At 42.6% G+C, this 11,517-nt stretch overlaps 1 protein-coding gene across 1 annotated transcript; it reads right to left on the bottom strand.

Annotated features, from left to right (window-relative positions):
* Positions 1-1,449: 1,449 nt before the first annotated feature.
* Positions 1,450-6,342, bottom strand: LOC100136325 (tapasin). Its single transcript, XM_021560576.3, has 5 exons — positions 6,108-6,342; positions 5,131-5,313; positions 4,642-4,890; positions 4,035-4,394; positions 1,450-2,357 (listed from the first exon to the last, which is right to left on the bottom strand). The coding sequence occupies exons 1-5, from the start codon at positions 6,163-6,165 to the stop codon at positions 2,212-2,214; spliced, it is 996 nt and encodes a 331-aa protein (XP_021416251.2). The 5' UTR covers positions 6,166-6,342; the 3' UTR covers positions 1,450-2,211.
* Between the last annotated feature and the right edge of the window lie 5,175 nt (positions 6,343-11,517).

The raw sequence follows: 11,517 nt of genomic DNA, 5'->3' as shown, positions 1-11,517 counted from the left end.
ACCCCCATAGAGACTGCCAGAGGACCGGACAGCATGCCCTCCGATTTGACACACTGAACTCTGTCTGCAAAGTAATTGGTGAACCAGGCAAGGCAGTCATCCGAAAAACCGAGGCTACTGAGTCTGCCGATAAGAATACGGTGATTGACAGAGTCGAAAGCCTTGGCAAGGTCTATGAAGACGGCTGCACAGTACTGTCTTTTATCGATGGCGGTTATGATATCGTTTAGTACCTTGAGCGTGGCTGAGGTACACCCGTGACCGGCTCGGAAACCAGATTGCACAGCGGAGAAGGTACGGTGGGATTCAAGATGGTCAGTGACCTGTTTGTTGACTTGGCTTTCGAAGACCTTAGATAGGCAGGGCAGGATGGATATAGGTCTGTAACAGTTTGGGTCCAGGGTGTCGCCCCCTTTGAAGAGGGGGATGACTGCGGCAGCTTTCCAATCCTTGGGGATCTCAGACGATATGAAAGAGAGGTTGAACAGGCTGGTAATAGGGGTTGCGACAATGGCGGCGGATAGTTTCAGGAATAGAGGGTCCAGATTGTCCAGCCCAGCTGATTTGTACGGGTCCAGGTTTTGCAGCTCTTTCAGGACATCTGCTATCTGGATTTGGGTAAAGGAGAACCTGGAGAGGCTTGGGCGAGTAGCTGCGGGGGGGGGGGGAGCTGTTGTCCGAGGTTGGAGTAGCCAGGCGGAAGGCATGGCCAGCCGTTGAGAAATGCTTGTTGAAGTTTTCGATAATCATGGATTTATCGGTGGTGACCATGTTACCTAGTCTCAGTGCAGTGGGCAGCTGGGAGGAAGTGCTCTTGTTCTCCATGGACTTCACAGTGTCCCAGAACTTTTTGGAGTTGGAGCTACAGGATGCAAACTTCTGCCTGAAGAAGTTGGCTTTAGCTTTCCTGACTGACTGTGTGTATTGGTTCCTGACTTCCCTGAACAGTTGCATATCGCGGGGACTATTCGATGTTAGCGCAGTCCGCCACAGGATGTTTTTGTGCTGGTCGAGGGCAGTCAGGTCTGGAGTGAACCAGGGGCTATATCTGTTCTTAGTTCTGCATTTTTTGAACGGAGCATGCTTATCTAAAATGGTGAGGAAGTTACTTTTAAAGAAAGACCAGGCATCCTCAACTGACGGGATGAGGTCAATGTCCTTCCAGGATACCCGGGCCAGGTCGATTAGAAAGGCCTGCTCACAGAAGTGTTTTAGGGAGCGTTTGACAGTGATGAGGGGTGGTCGTTTGACTGCGGCTCCGTAGCGGATACAGGCAATGAGGCAGTGATCGCTGAGATCCTGGTTGTAGACAGCGGAGGTGTATTTGGAGGGCCAGTTGGTCAGGATGACGTCAATGAGGGTGCCCTTGTTTACAGAGTTAGGGTTGTACCTGGTGGGTTCCTTGATGATTTGAGTGAGATTGTGTGATTGACTTGGAGTTACATTGTGTTGTTTAAGTGTTCCCTTTATTTTTTTGAGCAGTGTATATACACATACTGTATGTCCATGGAATTTCTATAAATACAACACATTTTCTGATGAAAACAATTATATTCCAATTGAATTGTGTCTTATACTCACATGTACCATCAGAATAAATAGGAAGTAATGACAGGGTTCAATCTTTAGTTACACTGTCAATTAACCCAATATAATCATTAATTACGCAACACAAAATGATCTGTGTCTACCTACAGTATACACACGCTCATGTACACATCCTTTGAGTTCCTCTAGAGATGAATTCTCAAACAGACAAGTGTTTTAATTAGTCAATATTTGAATCGGTCTCATATTCATATATCCTTTGTCAGATGATTAATTGTCAACTGCTGTCAGACATTCAATATCTTCTTTCAGGATATACTGTACATGTACCACCTTCCACAATGGTAACATTTTATTCCTGAAATTCCAGTTTTGTTCCATTACACTTTCACCTGGAAATCCCAGGTGTTTCCATATTTACTTCACTTCCTGTAACTGAGAGAGAATGAGGATGAGCCCAATGTGTGTAACTAACAAGAACAGACACAGGGAGAAATATAAATACCTGATTCAAAATTCACTAATACATAAAACATGTCATCATATTATATAGTATCCAAGGGCTGGAGTTTTAACTAGAGGGACACAGATTGAGATAAACAAATATTTGGGCAAGACAGTGTTAGCTGGGAACGGAGTGTACACAATATTAGGAACCCCTTCCTAATATTGAGTTGCACCCCCTTTTGCCCTCAGAACAGCATCAGGTTGTCGGGCATGGACTCTACAAGGTGTCGAAACCGTTCCACAGGGATGCTGGCCCATGATGACCAATGCTTCACACAGTTGTGTCAAGTTGGCTGGATGTCCTTTGGGTGTAGAGGAAAGGGAGGAGACAGATAATGATTTTTATGCCTTGAGACAATTGAGACATGGATTGTGTATGTGTGCCATTCAGAGGGTGACGTTGGCCTGTAGGTTTATGACAGTCATAAATACCCCCCCCCCTTTTCCTCTATCTACCCTACTGATGTTCCATTTGCAAAACCCTTGGTTAACATAGAGATTCTGGGAACATCAGAAGGTGGTGGGAAATGAACTATATTCTGGTAATCCGACCAATTGAACATATGCGGTGGTACTTAATGAATATGATGTCAGTTTGGTTGTCATCTGAGACATTCTCAGATGACATAAACTCTACAGTGGAAAGTCTACACATCAGAGTTATCGGATTCACATGGAATTGTTGTTCAATTTAAATGTTTGAATATAAAATTATTCGTGATGGGATGAAATGTAATTTTAGCTTCTAAAATTTGAGATTTCATAAGGTAGGGCTCTGCTCAATCAGTGGCCCGCCCCTGTGAAGGGACATGGGCTATAAAACTTTTCAAACACGCCCTCCTCTCCCTTCCTATATAAAGCCTTGACGACAATGTAACCTCCTGCTCCGAGGACGTGAGGACGACGGTCCGATGTCAGAATGGTTCAGATAATAACTACAGAACGAAGCCAACATCAGCGTGAGCTTTGGTTGAGAATGGTATGAACTTTGAACTCTTATTCACTACAGAAGTGATACCTCCTAGCCGTTGAGTTAGCAACAGCTGCTGCAAACGAGGGTTAGGAAGGAACAGACAGAGTATCCTGTCTTTCACACAACGACGTTACTACAACTTATCCAATTGACCACCAGAGACATTCTTCAAAGGACAGAGGACTCGGTTTGGCAACACGGTCTTCCATCTACCACCAACCTACTGAAGCGCAGCTCAGAGTAAATATTTATTGCAGTTTCCTTTTCCAAATGGGCGGTAATTTAGAATGCATAAGATACTGTATTCACGATAGCACAGCTTCGCCCTTTGTTCCTCAGTCTTCCCGCTCTTTCACAACAAACCCAGCCCTTTTCTTTTGTGTAACAAGCTGTCATATCGGTTCCACCCGCTAGGGACGTTTTCCTTTATGACATAATTTATAATCAAGTTACGATTTAATTATGTGTAATTCTGTGTGATTAGTTAGGTATTTAGTAAATAAATAATTAAACCCAATTTTGTATTGCTGATTCAACTTGTTAGCCAGGGTTCGTGCAGATAACCAAGAATTTACAACTTTCAGATGAGACTGAATTAGGATGACGATTAATATTGGCTGCTATTGATGTAAAATATTACTAGGTCTTTAAGAGTTTATTCAGAAGATACAGCTCTATAAATATTATTTTGTGGTGCCCCGACTCTCTAGTTAATTACATTTACATGATTAGCTCAATAAGGTAATATTAATTACGGAGAAATTATTTTATAGAATAGCATGTCATATCACTTAATCCGACATAGCCAAAGACACGACAACACACTTATGGCATGTAATCTAATGACATTAAGTTGACCATGACATACCATTATAAGACTGTACTGTATAAGGAGTTGCAGTAGTTATTTCAGTGAATAAATATGTAAAGACAAAGGGGTTGAGATTCTAAACATTGCAATGGTTTAGTATTGGCCGACTAAAAAAGCGTTTTCATCTCTCCTCACCTACAATCTCCAGCTCCACTGCCACCTGAGCCAAGAGATAGGGCAAGTACACCGTGCAGATGTAGGTTCCTGAGTGGCGCACTTGAGCTTCCTGCAGGATCAGTGATGCATCTCCTGTCTCGTGCAGAGCCGTGAAGTCTAGCCCCACTCCCTCTTCCTGGGTCTCTGCAAATCGGTCACTCTTGCCGTCGTAGGCCAGGACCAGACGGCCATCGCCCCTGAACTGGTAGCGCCACTCCACGGCGAAGCCAGAGCCAGAGAGAGGAGAAGAGGCATCCACCCAGAACCCACAGTCTAGAACAACTGGTTCCCCGAGTCTGGAACGGATCATGAAGGTTCTACTGGACACACTGAGCACCACTGGGAGAGAGGGGTAGGAGAGAGACGTTACACTTTTAACACTACATTACCTGTGACATTACGTGGTAATAAACATCACAGGTTGCTATACTTCCTCATGGTGTATGACAAATTCATTTCAATTATGGTTAATAATAATTCATTATCACTGTGGTGTTGGTCATCACTTGTAATGGTTATATATGACAATCTGTCTGACGTTTACAACCCTTGCTCAAGAAGAACGTCATTCCTTTTTCAATCATACCCTTGGGTTCCTTGGTTGCCGTGGGAGCATGCAAGACATTGGAGAGGCGCAGCTGTCCGTCAAAGCCCTGCAAGGCAGCAGTGTACCAGTCGGCTTGCAGGTAGATCGGACTGTGGGCAGAGTCCGTGAGTGGGACTGTCCATTGGACAGTGGATGGCTGAGGCATGAAGGGGTTGATCTCACACTGTGACTTCTGGACTGAGCCTTCTGGTGGGTGCAGAGAAGAACTGCAGAGGGTAGCTGCTGGGTCTGAGGAGAGAGGGGGAGATTTGTCTATCAAAGTTATCCTTTCAATTAAATAACATTTATTTTTCTGAAAAGCTCTGCCTAAAATGGCAACGCTCTTGTAGCCTTGTATAATTTAAATGACAGGCTTGGTGTCACACCAAATTGACTGACTGCACCTGTAACAGCCACTGGTTTGTCACTCAAATCAGGCATAATTTCTAAAGAGATTGTTCTATTTAATATATAACAATAAGTACTGACCAGTGACGTAGTAGACTCTATCATGGTCTGTAGGTGGTCCCTGCTTTGACCTGGTTTCTTCACTGTCTGGGTCTGTATTTATGTAAAGTAGTGACTTCTCCTGGCTCATAGCAGCATGGAAGCCCCCACCTGGCTTCTCCTGGACAAACCAGCACTCCAGAACTGGACAACTTGTTCCATAGACTGGAAGAGAGAAGGATGAGGGAGTTGTGTGAACGTGAAGCCAACCAACGTGGGTATGTGAAAAAACAGAATGAAATAGAACAAAACGGTAGCTCCATGAGTGAAGTGATGTAGACTACTGTAGAATAAGGATGGGTATGAAAAGGCAATCAGAATAGAAACTAGTTCTTGAACAATGATACACGCTTAGCATTAAGACTGTGGAAATGACTCTAAATCTCTATAGCTTTATGTAGGGCTGTTTTCCCCGTGTGCATTTTTTACAAGGTATATACTATTATGCAAAGTATCTATTCTTATATCAGCAGTTAAACCAATAACAAAGGGACCTCCCCACCACTGTTTCAGGGGAATGGGCTTGGAGAAATGCGACCACTCAAATTCAAAGACAGAGTTATGGATGCAAGGACTGACCATCCATGATAACAAAAATTATAGTTGTACATGTTTTTTAGGCTATACAGTGTTTGCTTACATTAATTTTGTTTACAAACATTGGAGTAAAACAAGATTATATTTTGTGTTCTGATGGGATAAGACAGTTGAACTAAGCTCACGATCCATTTATAAATGACACTCTTCAAGAGTCAATGGGTACATACAGTATCATTAACTTATAAGTCCAGAAATGGACGTAGTATCTTCTGATTGCCCCTTTAACTCAACAAAGTGTTTTTGTTGTAATTAGCTACAACCTAAGGTTAATTGAGTATACGGAAGACACAGTAACTGTGCCACCAGTAACACATCCACCACCAAATAAAATGTGCAGTAAGAAAAGCTGACCAATTTACCGTGCATAACGTAACTAAAGGCAAGAAAGGATTGCAATATTATTGATATATTGGTCATGTTAGTTTTCGACAGTGTCCTCGACTATTCTGTAGTCTGATGGATGAGAACAAATATGGAGAAATATGTCTTCAGAGTTCCATTGTAACTCCCCACAGCAAACTCTACTTTCACTTTCATTTTGCAGACAGACACTGACATGCGCATAGCCAGACAAGGCAGAGACAAAGCACCATGGTATACAGTAAAACCAAAAATAGTACAGTATGTACGGTTTAGAAACTACGGAAGAGTATTAGGGCCAAGTGAAGAGAAAAAAAATCAGTGACAGGTGGTACTTGGATTATTATTTTTTGCAATATAGTACTTTAAAAAACTGGAAATATTTCTAGAATAAAGTGGCAATATTTCAAGTTCGAGAATAAAATCGAAATTACATTTCATAAATAAAGTGGCAATATTTCAAGCATAAACTCGACATTTAATTTCGTGAATAAAGTCAAAATGTTTAGAATAAAGTCGCAGTTCTATTTCAATATTAGCACAGGGTATTTGGTTAAATGCATGTCTCCCTGGCTGCCTTTTGCTGTGCGCGTCACCGTTGAAATGCATGAGGTTGTCTCTTTTAGCACATAATAACCATATGATTATAAGTAGGCCTATTAGGACCTGGAAGAAGTTGTGAAGAAATAAAGAAACTCCGTGGTAAAACTAAGTCAGCACACTGATTTTATGAGGGACAAATGCAAAAACGTGAAAAATAAATTGAGTTCCAAACTCAGAGAGCTTGTGCACACATTGCAGAGTGCACAATGAACACAAGATGGCGCTCCAACACTACACCGCTCACCAGAATGGTCAAGATCACATGATTTCTTAGAAACAAGGATTTAGGTAATCTGAGGACAACAAACGGAAGAGTACATAGCTCAAGAGAGCTATTTCATGTCACGCATGCACACCCAGATTTGTGATGACAGGCAGCTTCTACGTGACGGAGTATGGTGAAGTTGTCTTAAAAACGCTGATCTTAGGTCAGTTTAGAATCTTCCCCACAATGGTTAAGATTAGGGGGAGGAGAACCTGATCCTAGTACCTTGAGGGAACTTTTCCACGGAGTTACAAAGACAACCAAAAGTCCACCCAAGTGCTATATACTAACTGAACCTGATTTGTTTATCCCCTTCACATACCAGAACACACTGTGGGAGTGGCAACAATTCCAGAACACATTTTAATTGGGGAGAAAAAAATGAGAAAATATGACCATAGATTACTTGTAGGCCTGTTACTGTAGTTATGGTCAAAGAGTTTCAGCTAGTATGCACTGGCTCTGTTCTAGTTCTTTCAGTAACCTGAAGTCGTTGTGACACAAAAATACAGAAAATAATGTAGGCTAACAAACAAATAATGTGTCAATGTAATAGTCCAACATCCCACACAGCAGTTTGGGTATGAAAAACCATGTACTGTACAGGCTCCTAGAACTAGATGATGTGCCAGTGTGTCGGACATGTCACGATTGAGGGCAGATAGACACAAGATGGCTGCATCCTGACGCTCTTACAGGAAAGGGTGTAGGATTTACCTCAACAGTGTTTGACTCCACCTTCCTCTATATGTGTGTGTGTGTGTGTGTGCACTGTACTTTCCATTGCATTTCTATGCTGTATTATTTTGTTGCTGTGTTTTTCAGTGTGATGATATAAAACAATTTAATATCACATGGAGCTAGATCCAACATGATGCACGTCCTTCAATGGGTAATATAGAGTACCTCAAATCAAGCTCCATAGACCCTAGCCTGAGATAGCTCAATTGTGTCATCCTCCCAAACCACAAGCCCTCTGGGAATACTATAGAAATAATACATTTTTTCTCCTCTTTCATGTCAAAGTAATCACCCTCCTAATTTGAGTCAAGGCCATTGTAAGAACTAGGCCTACAAGACCTAGTTGGTTCCCGAGTGGTGCAGCGGTCTAAAGCTCTGCATCTCAGTATAAGAGGTGATACTACAGTCCCTGGTTCAAATCCAGGCTGAATCACATCTGGCTGTGATTGGGAGTCCCATAGGGCAGCACACAATTGGCCCAGTATTGTCTGGGTTTGGCCAGGGTAGGCTGTCATTGTAAATAAGAATGTGTTCTTATGACTTGCCTGGTTAAGTATAAATAAATAAAGACCTCCCTGTATTTAGGTCTACCACAATACACTTGCAGGTTATCTAAACTGGCTTGTTTCCGTTATCCCAATAAATCTGGTATATGCCAAACAATGACCTTTCAACACTTGGTGGTGAATTTCAGTGATGGGGAAAATGCAATTACATGTACTCAGCAAAAATGAAGATATGGCTTCTCATTCACAAGTCTGGTTATAATACAGGGTCTTTCTATAGGGTGTAAGGACCTCTCAGTGAGGTGGTGGACCCTTACTGTATGTTTCTGTTTTAAGACCATGTGTCTATCATAGACTTGGTATAATTACAGTATGACTGTTATAGACCATGTTCTTCTGTTTCAGATCAAATGCAGTTTTCAATTAGTTTGCTTGTCTGTGTGTCTCAATCTTCTGTCTGTCTGTCCGTTCTCATTTGCCCCTGCAACATGTGCTGTGTTTCATGACGTATTGATACTGAAACCTACAAACTCATATCCGTTCTGGGGTGATGCTGGTTGGGACGCTGCTCTGTTTAGATACATGATCTCAGTGTAACAGAAGGAGGAATAGAACAGAGATGAACAACAGCCTCAAACTCTGGTGCTAATGACCATGAAAATGAATCAGCATACTCTAATGTAGACGTTCAAGGGGCATGCTGTCATGTGCCTTTTACTGAGGAGTGGCCTCCATCTGGCCACTCTACCATAAAGACCTGATTGGTGGAGTGTTACAGAGATGGTTGTCCTTCTGGAAGTTTCTTCCATTTTACAGAGGAACTCTAGAGCTCTGTCAAAGTGACCATCGGGTTCTTGGTCACCTCCCTAGCCAAGGCCTTTCTCCCCCGATTGCTCATTTTGGCTGGGTGGCCATCTCTAGGAAGAGTCTTGGTGGTTCCAAACTTCTTCCATTTAAGAATGATGGAGGCCACTGTGTTCTTGGGGACCTTCAATGTTGCAGACATTTTTTTGTACCGTACTCCAGATCTGTGCCTCGACACAATTCTCTCTCAGAGCTCTACAGACAATTCCTTCAACCTCATGGCTTGGATTTTGCTCTGACATGCAGTGTCAACTGTGGGACCTTACATACAATAGACAGGTGTGTGCCTTTCCAAATCATGTCCAATCAATTGAATATTCCACAGGTGGACTCCAATGAAGTTGTAGAAACATCTCAAGGATAATCAATGGAAACAGGATGCATCTGAGCTCAATTTAGCAAAGTCTGAATACTTATGTACAGTATATCACAAAAGTGAGTACACCCCTCACATTTGTGTAAATATTTGAGTATATATTTTCATGTGACAACACTGAAGAAATGACACTTTGCTACAATGTAAAGTAGTGAGTGTATAGCTTGTATAACAGTGTAAATTTGCTGTCCCCTCAAAATAACTCAAAACACAGCCATTCATGTCTAAACCGCTTGCAACAAAAGTGAGAACACCCCTAAGTGAAAATGTCCAAACTGGGCCCAATTAGCCATCTTCCCTCCCCTGTGTCATGTGACTCGTTAGTGTTACAAGGTCTCAGGTGTGAATGGGGAGCAGGTGTGTTAAATTTGGTGTCATCGCTCTCACACTCCATCATACTGACTGGTCACTGGAAGTTCAACATGGCACCTCATGGCAAAGAACTCTCTGAGGATCTGAAAAAAAGAATTGTTGCTCTACATAAAGATGGCCTGGGCTATAAGAAGATTGCCAAGACCCTGAAACTGAGCTGCAGCACGGTGGCCAAGACCATACAGCGGTTTAACTGGACAGGTTCCACTCAGAATAGGCCTCGCCATGGTCGACCAAAGAAGTTGAGTGCACATGCTCAGCGTCATATCCAGAGGTTGTCTTTGGGAAATAGATGTATGAGTGCTGCCAGCATTGCTGCAGAGGTTGAAGGGGTGGGGGATCAGCCTGTCAGTGCTCAGACCATACGCCGTACACTGCATCAAATTGGTCTGCATGGCTGTCGTCCCAGAAGGAAGCCTCTTCTAAAGATGATGCACAAGCAAGCCCGCAAACAGTTTGCTGAAGACAAGCAGACTAAGGACATGGATTACTGGAACCATGTCCTGTAGTCTGATGAGACCAAGAGAAACTTATTTGGTTCAGATGGTGTCAAGCGTGTGTGGCGGCAACCAGGTGAGGAGTACAAAGACAAGTCTGTTTTGCCTACAGTCAAGCATGGTGGTGGGAGTGTCATGGTCTGGGGCTGCATGAGTGCTGCCGGCACTGGGGAGCTACAGTTCATTGAGGGAACCATGAATGCCAACATGTACTGTGACATACTGAAGCAGAGCATGACCCCCCCTCCCTTCGGAGACTGGGCCGCAGGGCAGTATTCCAACATGATAACGACCCCAAACACACCTCCAAGACAACCACTGCCTTGCTAAAGAAGCTGAGGGTAAAGGTGATGGACTGGCCAAGCATGTCTCCAGACCTAAACCCTATTGAGCATCTGTGGGGCATCCTTAAACGGAAGGTGGAGGAGTGCAAGGTCTCTAACATCCACCAGCTCCGTGATGTCATCATGGAGGAGTGGAATAGGACTCCAGTGGCAACCTGTGAAGCTCTGGTGAACTCCATGCCCAAGAGGGTTAAGGCAGTACTGGGAAATGATGGTGGCCACACAAAATATTGACACTTTGGGCCCAATTTGGACATTTTCACTTAGGGGTGTACTCACTTTTATTGCCAGCGGTTTAGACATTAATGGCTGTGTGTTGAGTTATTTTGAGGGGACAGCAAATTTAAACTGTTATACAAGCTGTACACTCACTACTTTACATTGTAGCAAAGTGTCATTTCTTCAGTGTTGTCACATGAAAAGATATACTCAAATATTTACAAAAATTTGAGGGGTGTACTCACTTTTGTGATATACTGTATATAAGGCATTTCTGTTTTTTTTTTTTTTAATTATACATTTGCAAAAAAGTCTAAACCTTTTTTCGCTTTGAGGATTTTGATGAGGATTTTTTTATTTATTTAATCAATTTTAGATTAAGGCAACATGTAACAAAATGTGGAAAAAGTCAAGGGGTCTGAATACTTTCCGAACACATCTTTGCTGTCCATTTCTTAAATTGAATTAGGCAATTAAGAACAAATTCTTATTTCCAATGACAGCCTAGGAACAGTAGGTTAACTGCCTTGTTCAGGGGCAGAACAACATAATTTTTACCTTGTCAGCTCAGGGATTTGATCTAGCAACCTTTACAGTTACGAGCCCAACGTTCTAACCACTA

The sequence above is a fragment of the Oncorhynchus mykiss genome, chromosome 30 (assembly GCF_057628025.1).
Source record: "Oncorhynchus mykiss isolate SJ-2025 chromosome 30, ASM5762802v1, whole genome shotgun sequence".
Lineage (NCBI taxonomy): Eukaryota > Metazoa > Chordata > Actinopteri > Salmoniformes > Salmonidae > Oncorhynchus > Oncorhynchus mykiss.
The sequence above is the reverse complement of the archived record's forward strand: the minus strand, read 5'-3'. Positions and strand labels throughout refer to the sequence as shown.

Bases quoted from the DNA above. Each gene is read 5' to 3' on its own strand.
- LOC100136325 (XM_021560576.3), bottom strand. From the start codon at position 6,165: ATGACCAATATATCAATAATATTGCAATCCTTTCTTGCCTTTAGTTAC. The intron at 4,891-5,130 runs GTCAGTACTTAT...CTCTCTCCTCAG, and splicing joins TAGAGTCTACTACGTCACTG to ACCCAGCAGCTACCCTCTGC. The intron at 4,395-4,641 runs GTATGATTGAAA...CCTCTCTCCCAG, and splicing joins GGCAACCAAGGAACCCAAGG to TGGTGCTCAGTGTGTCCAGT.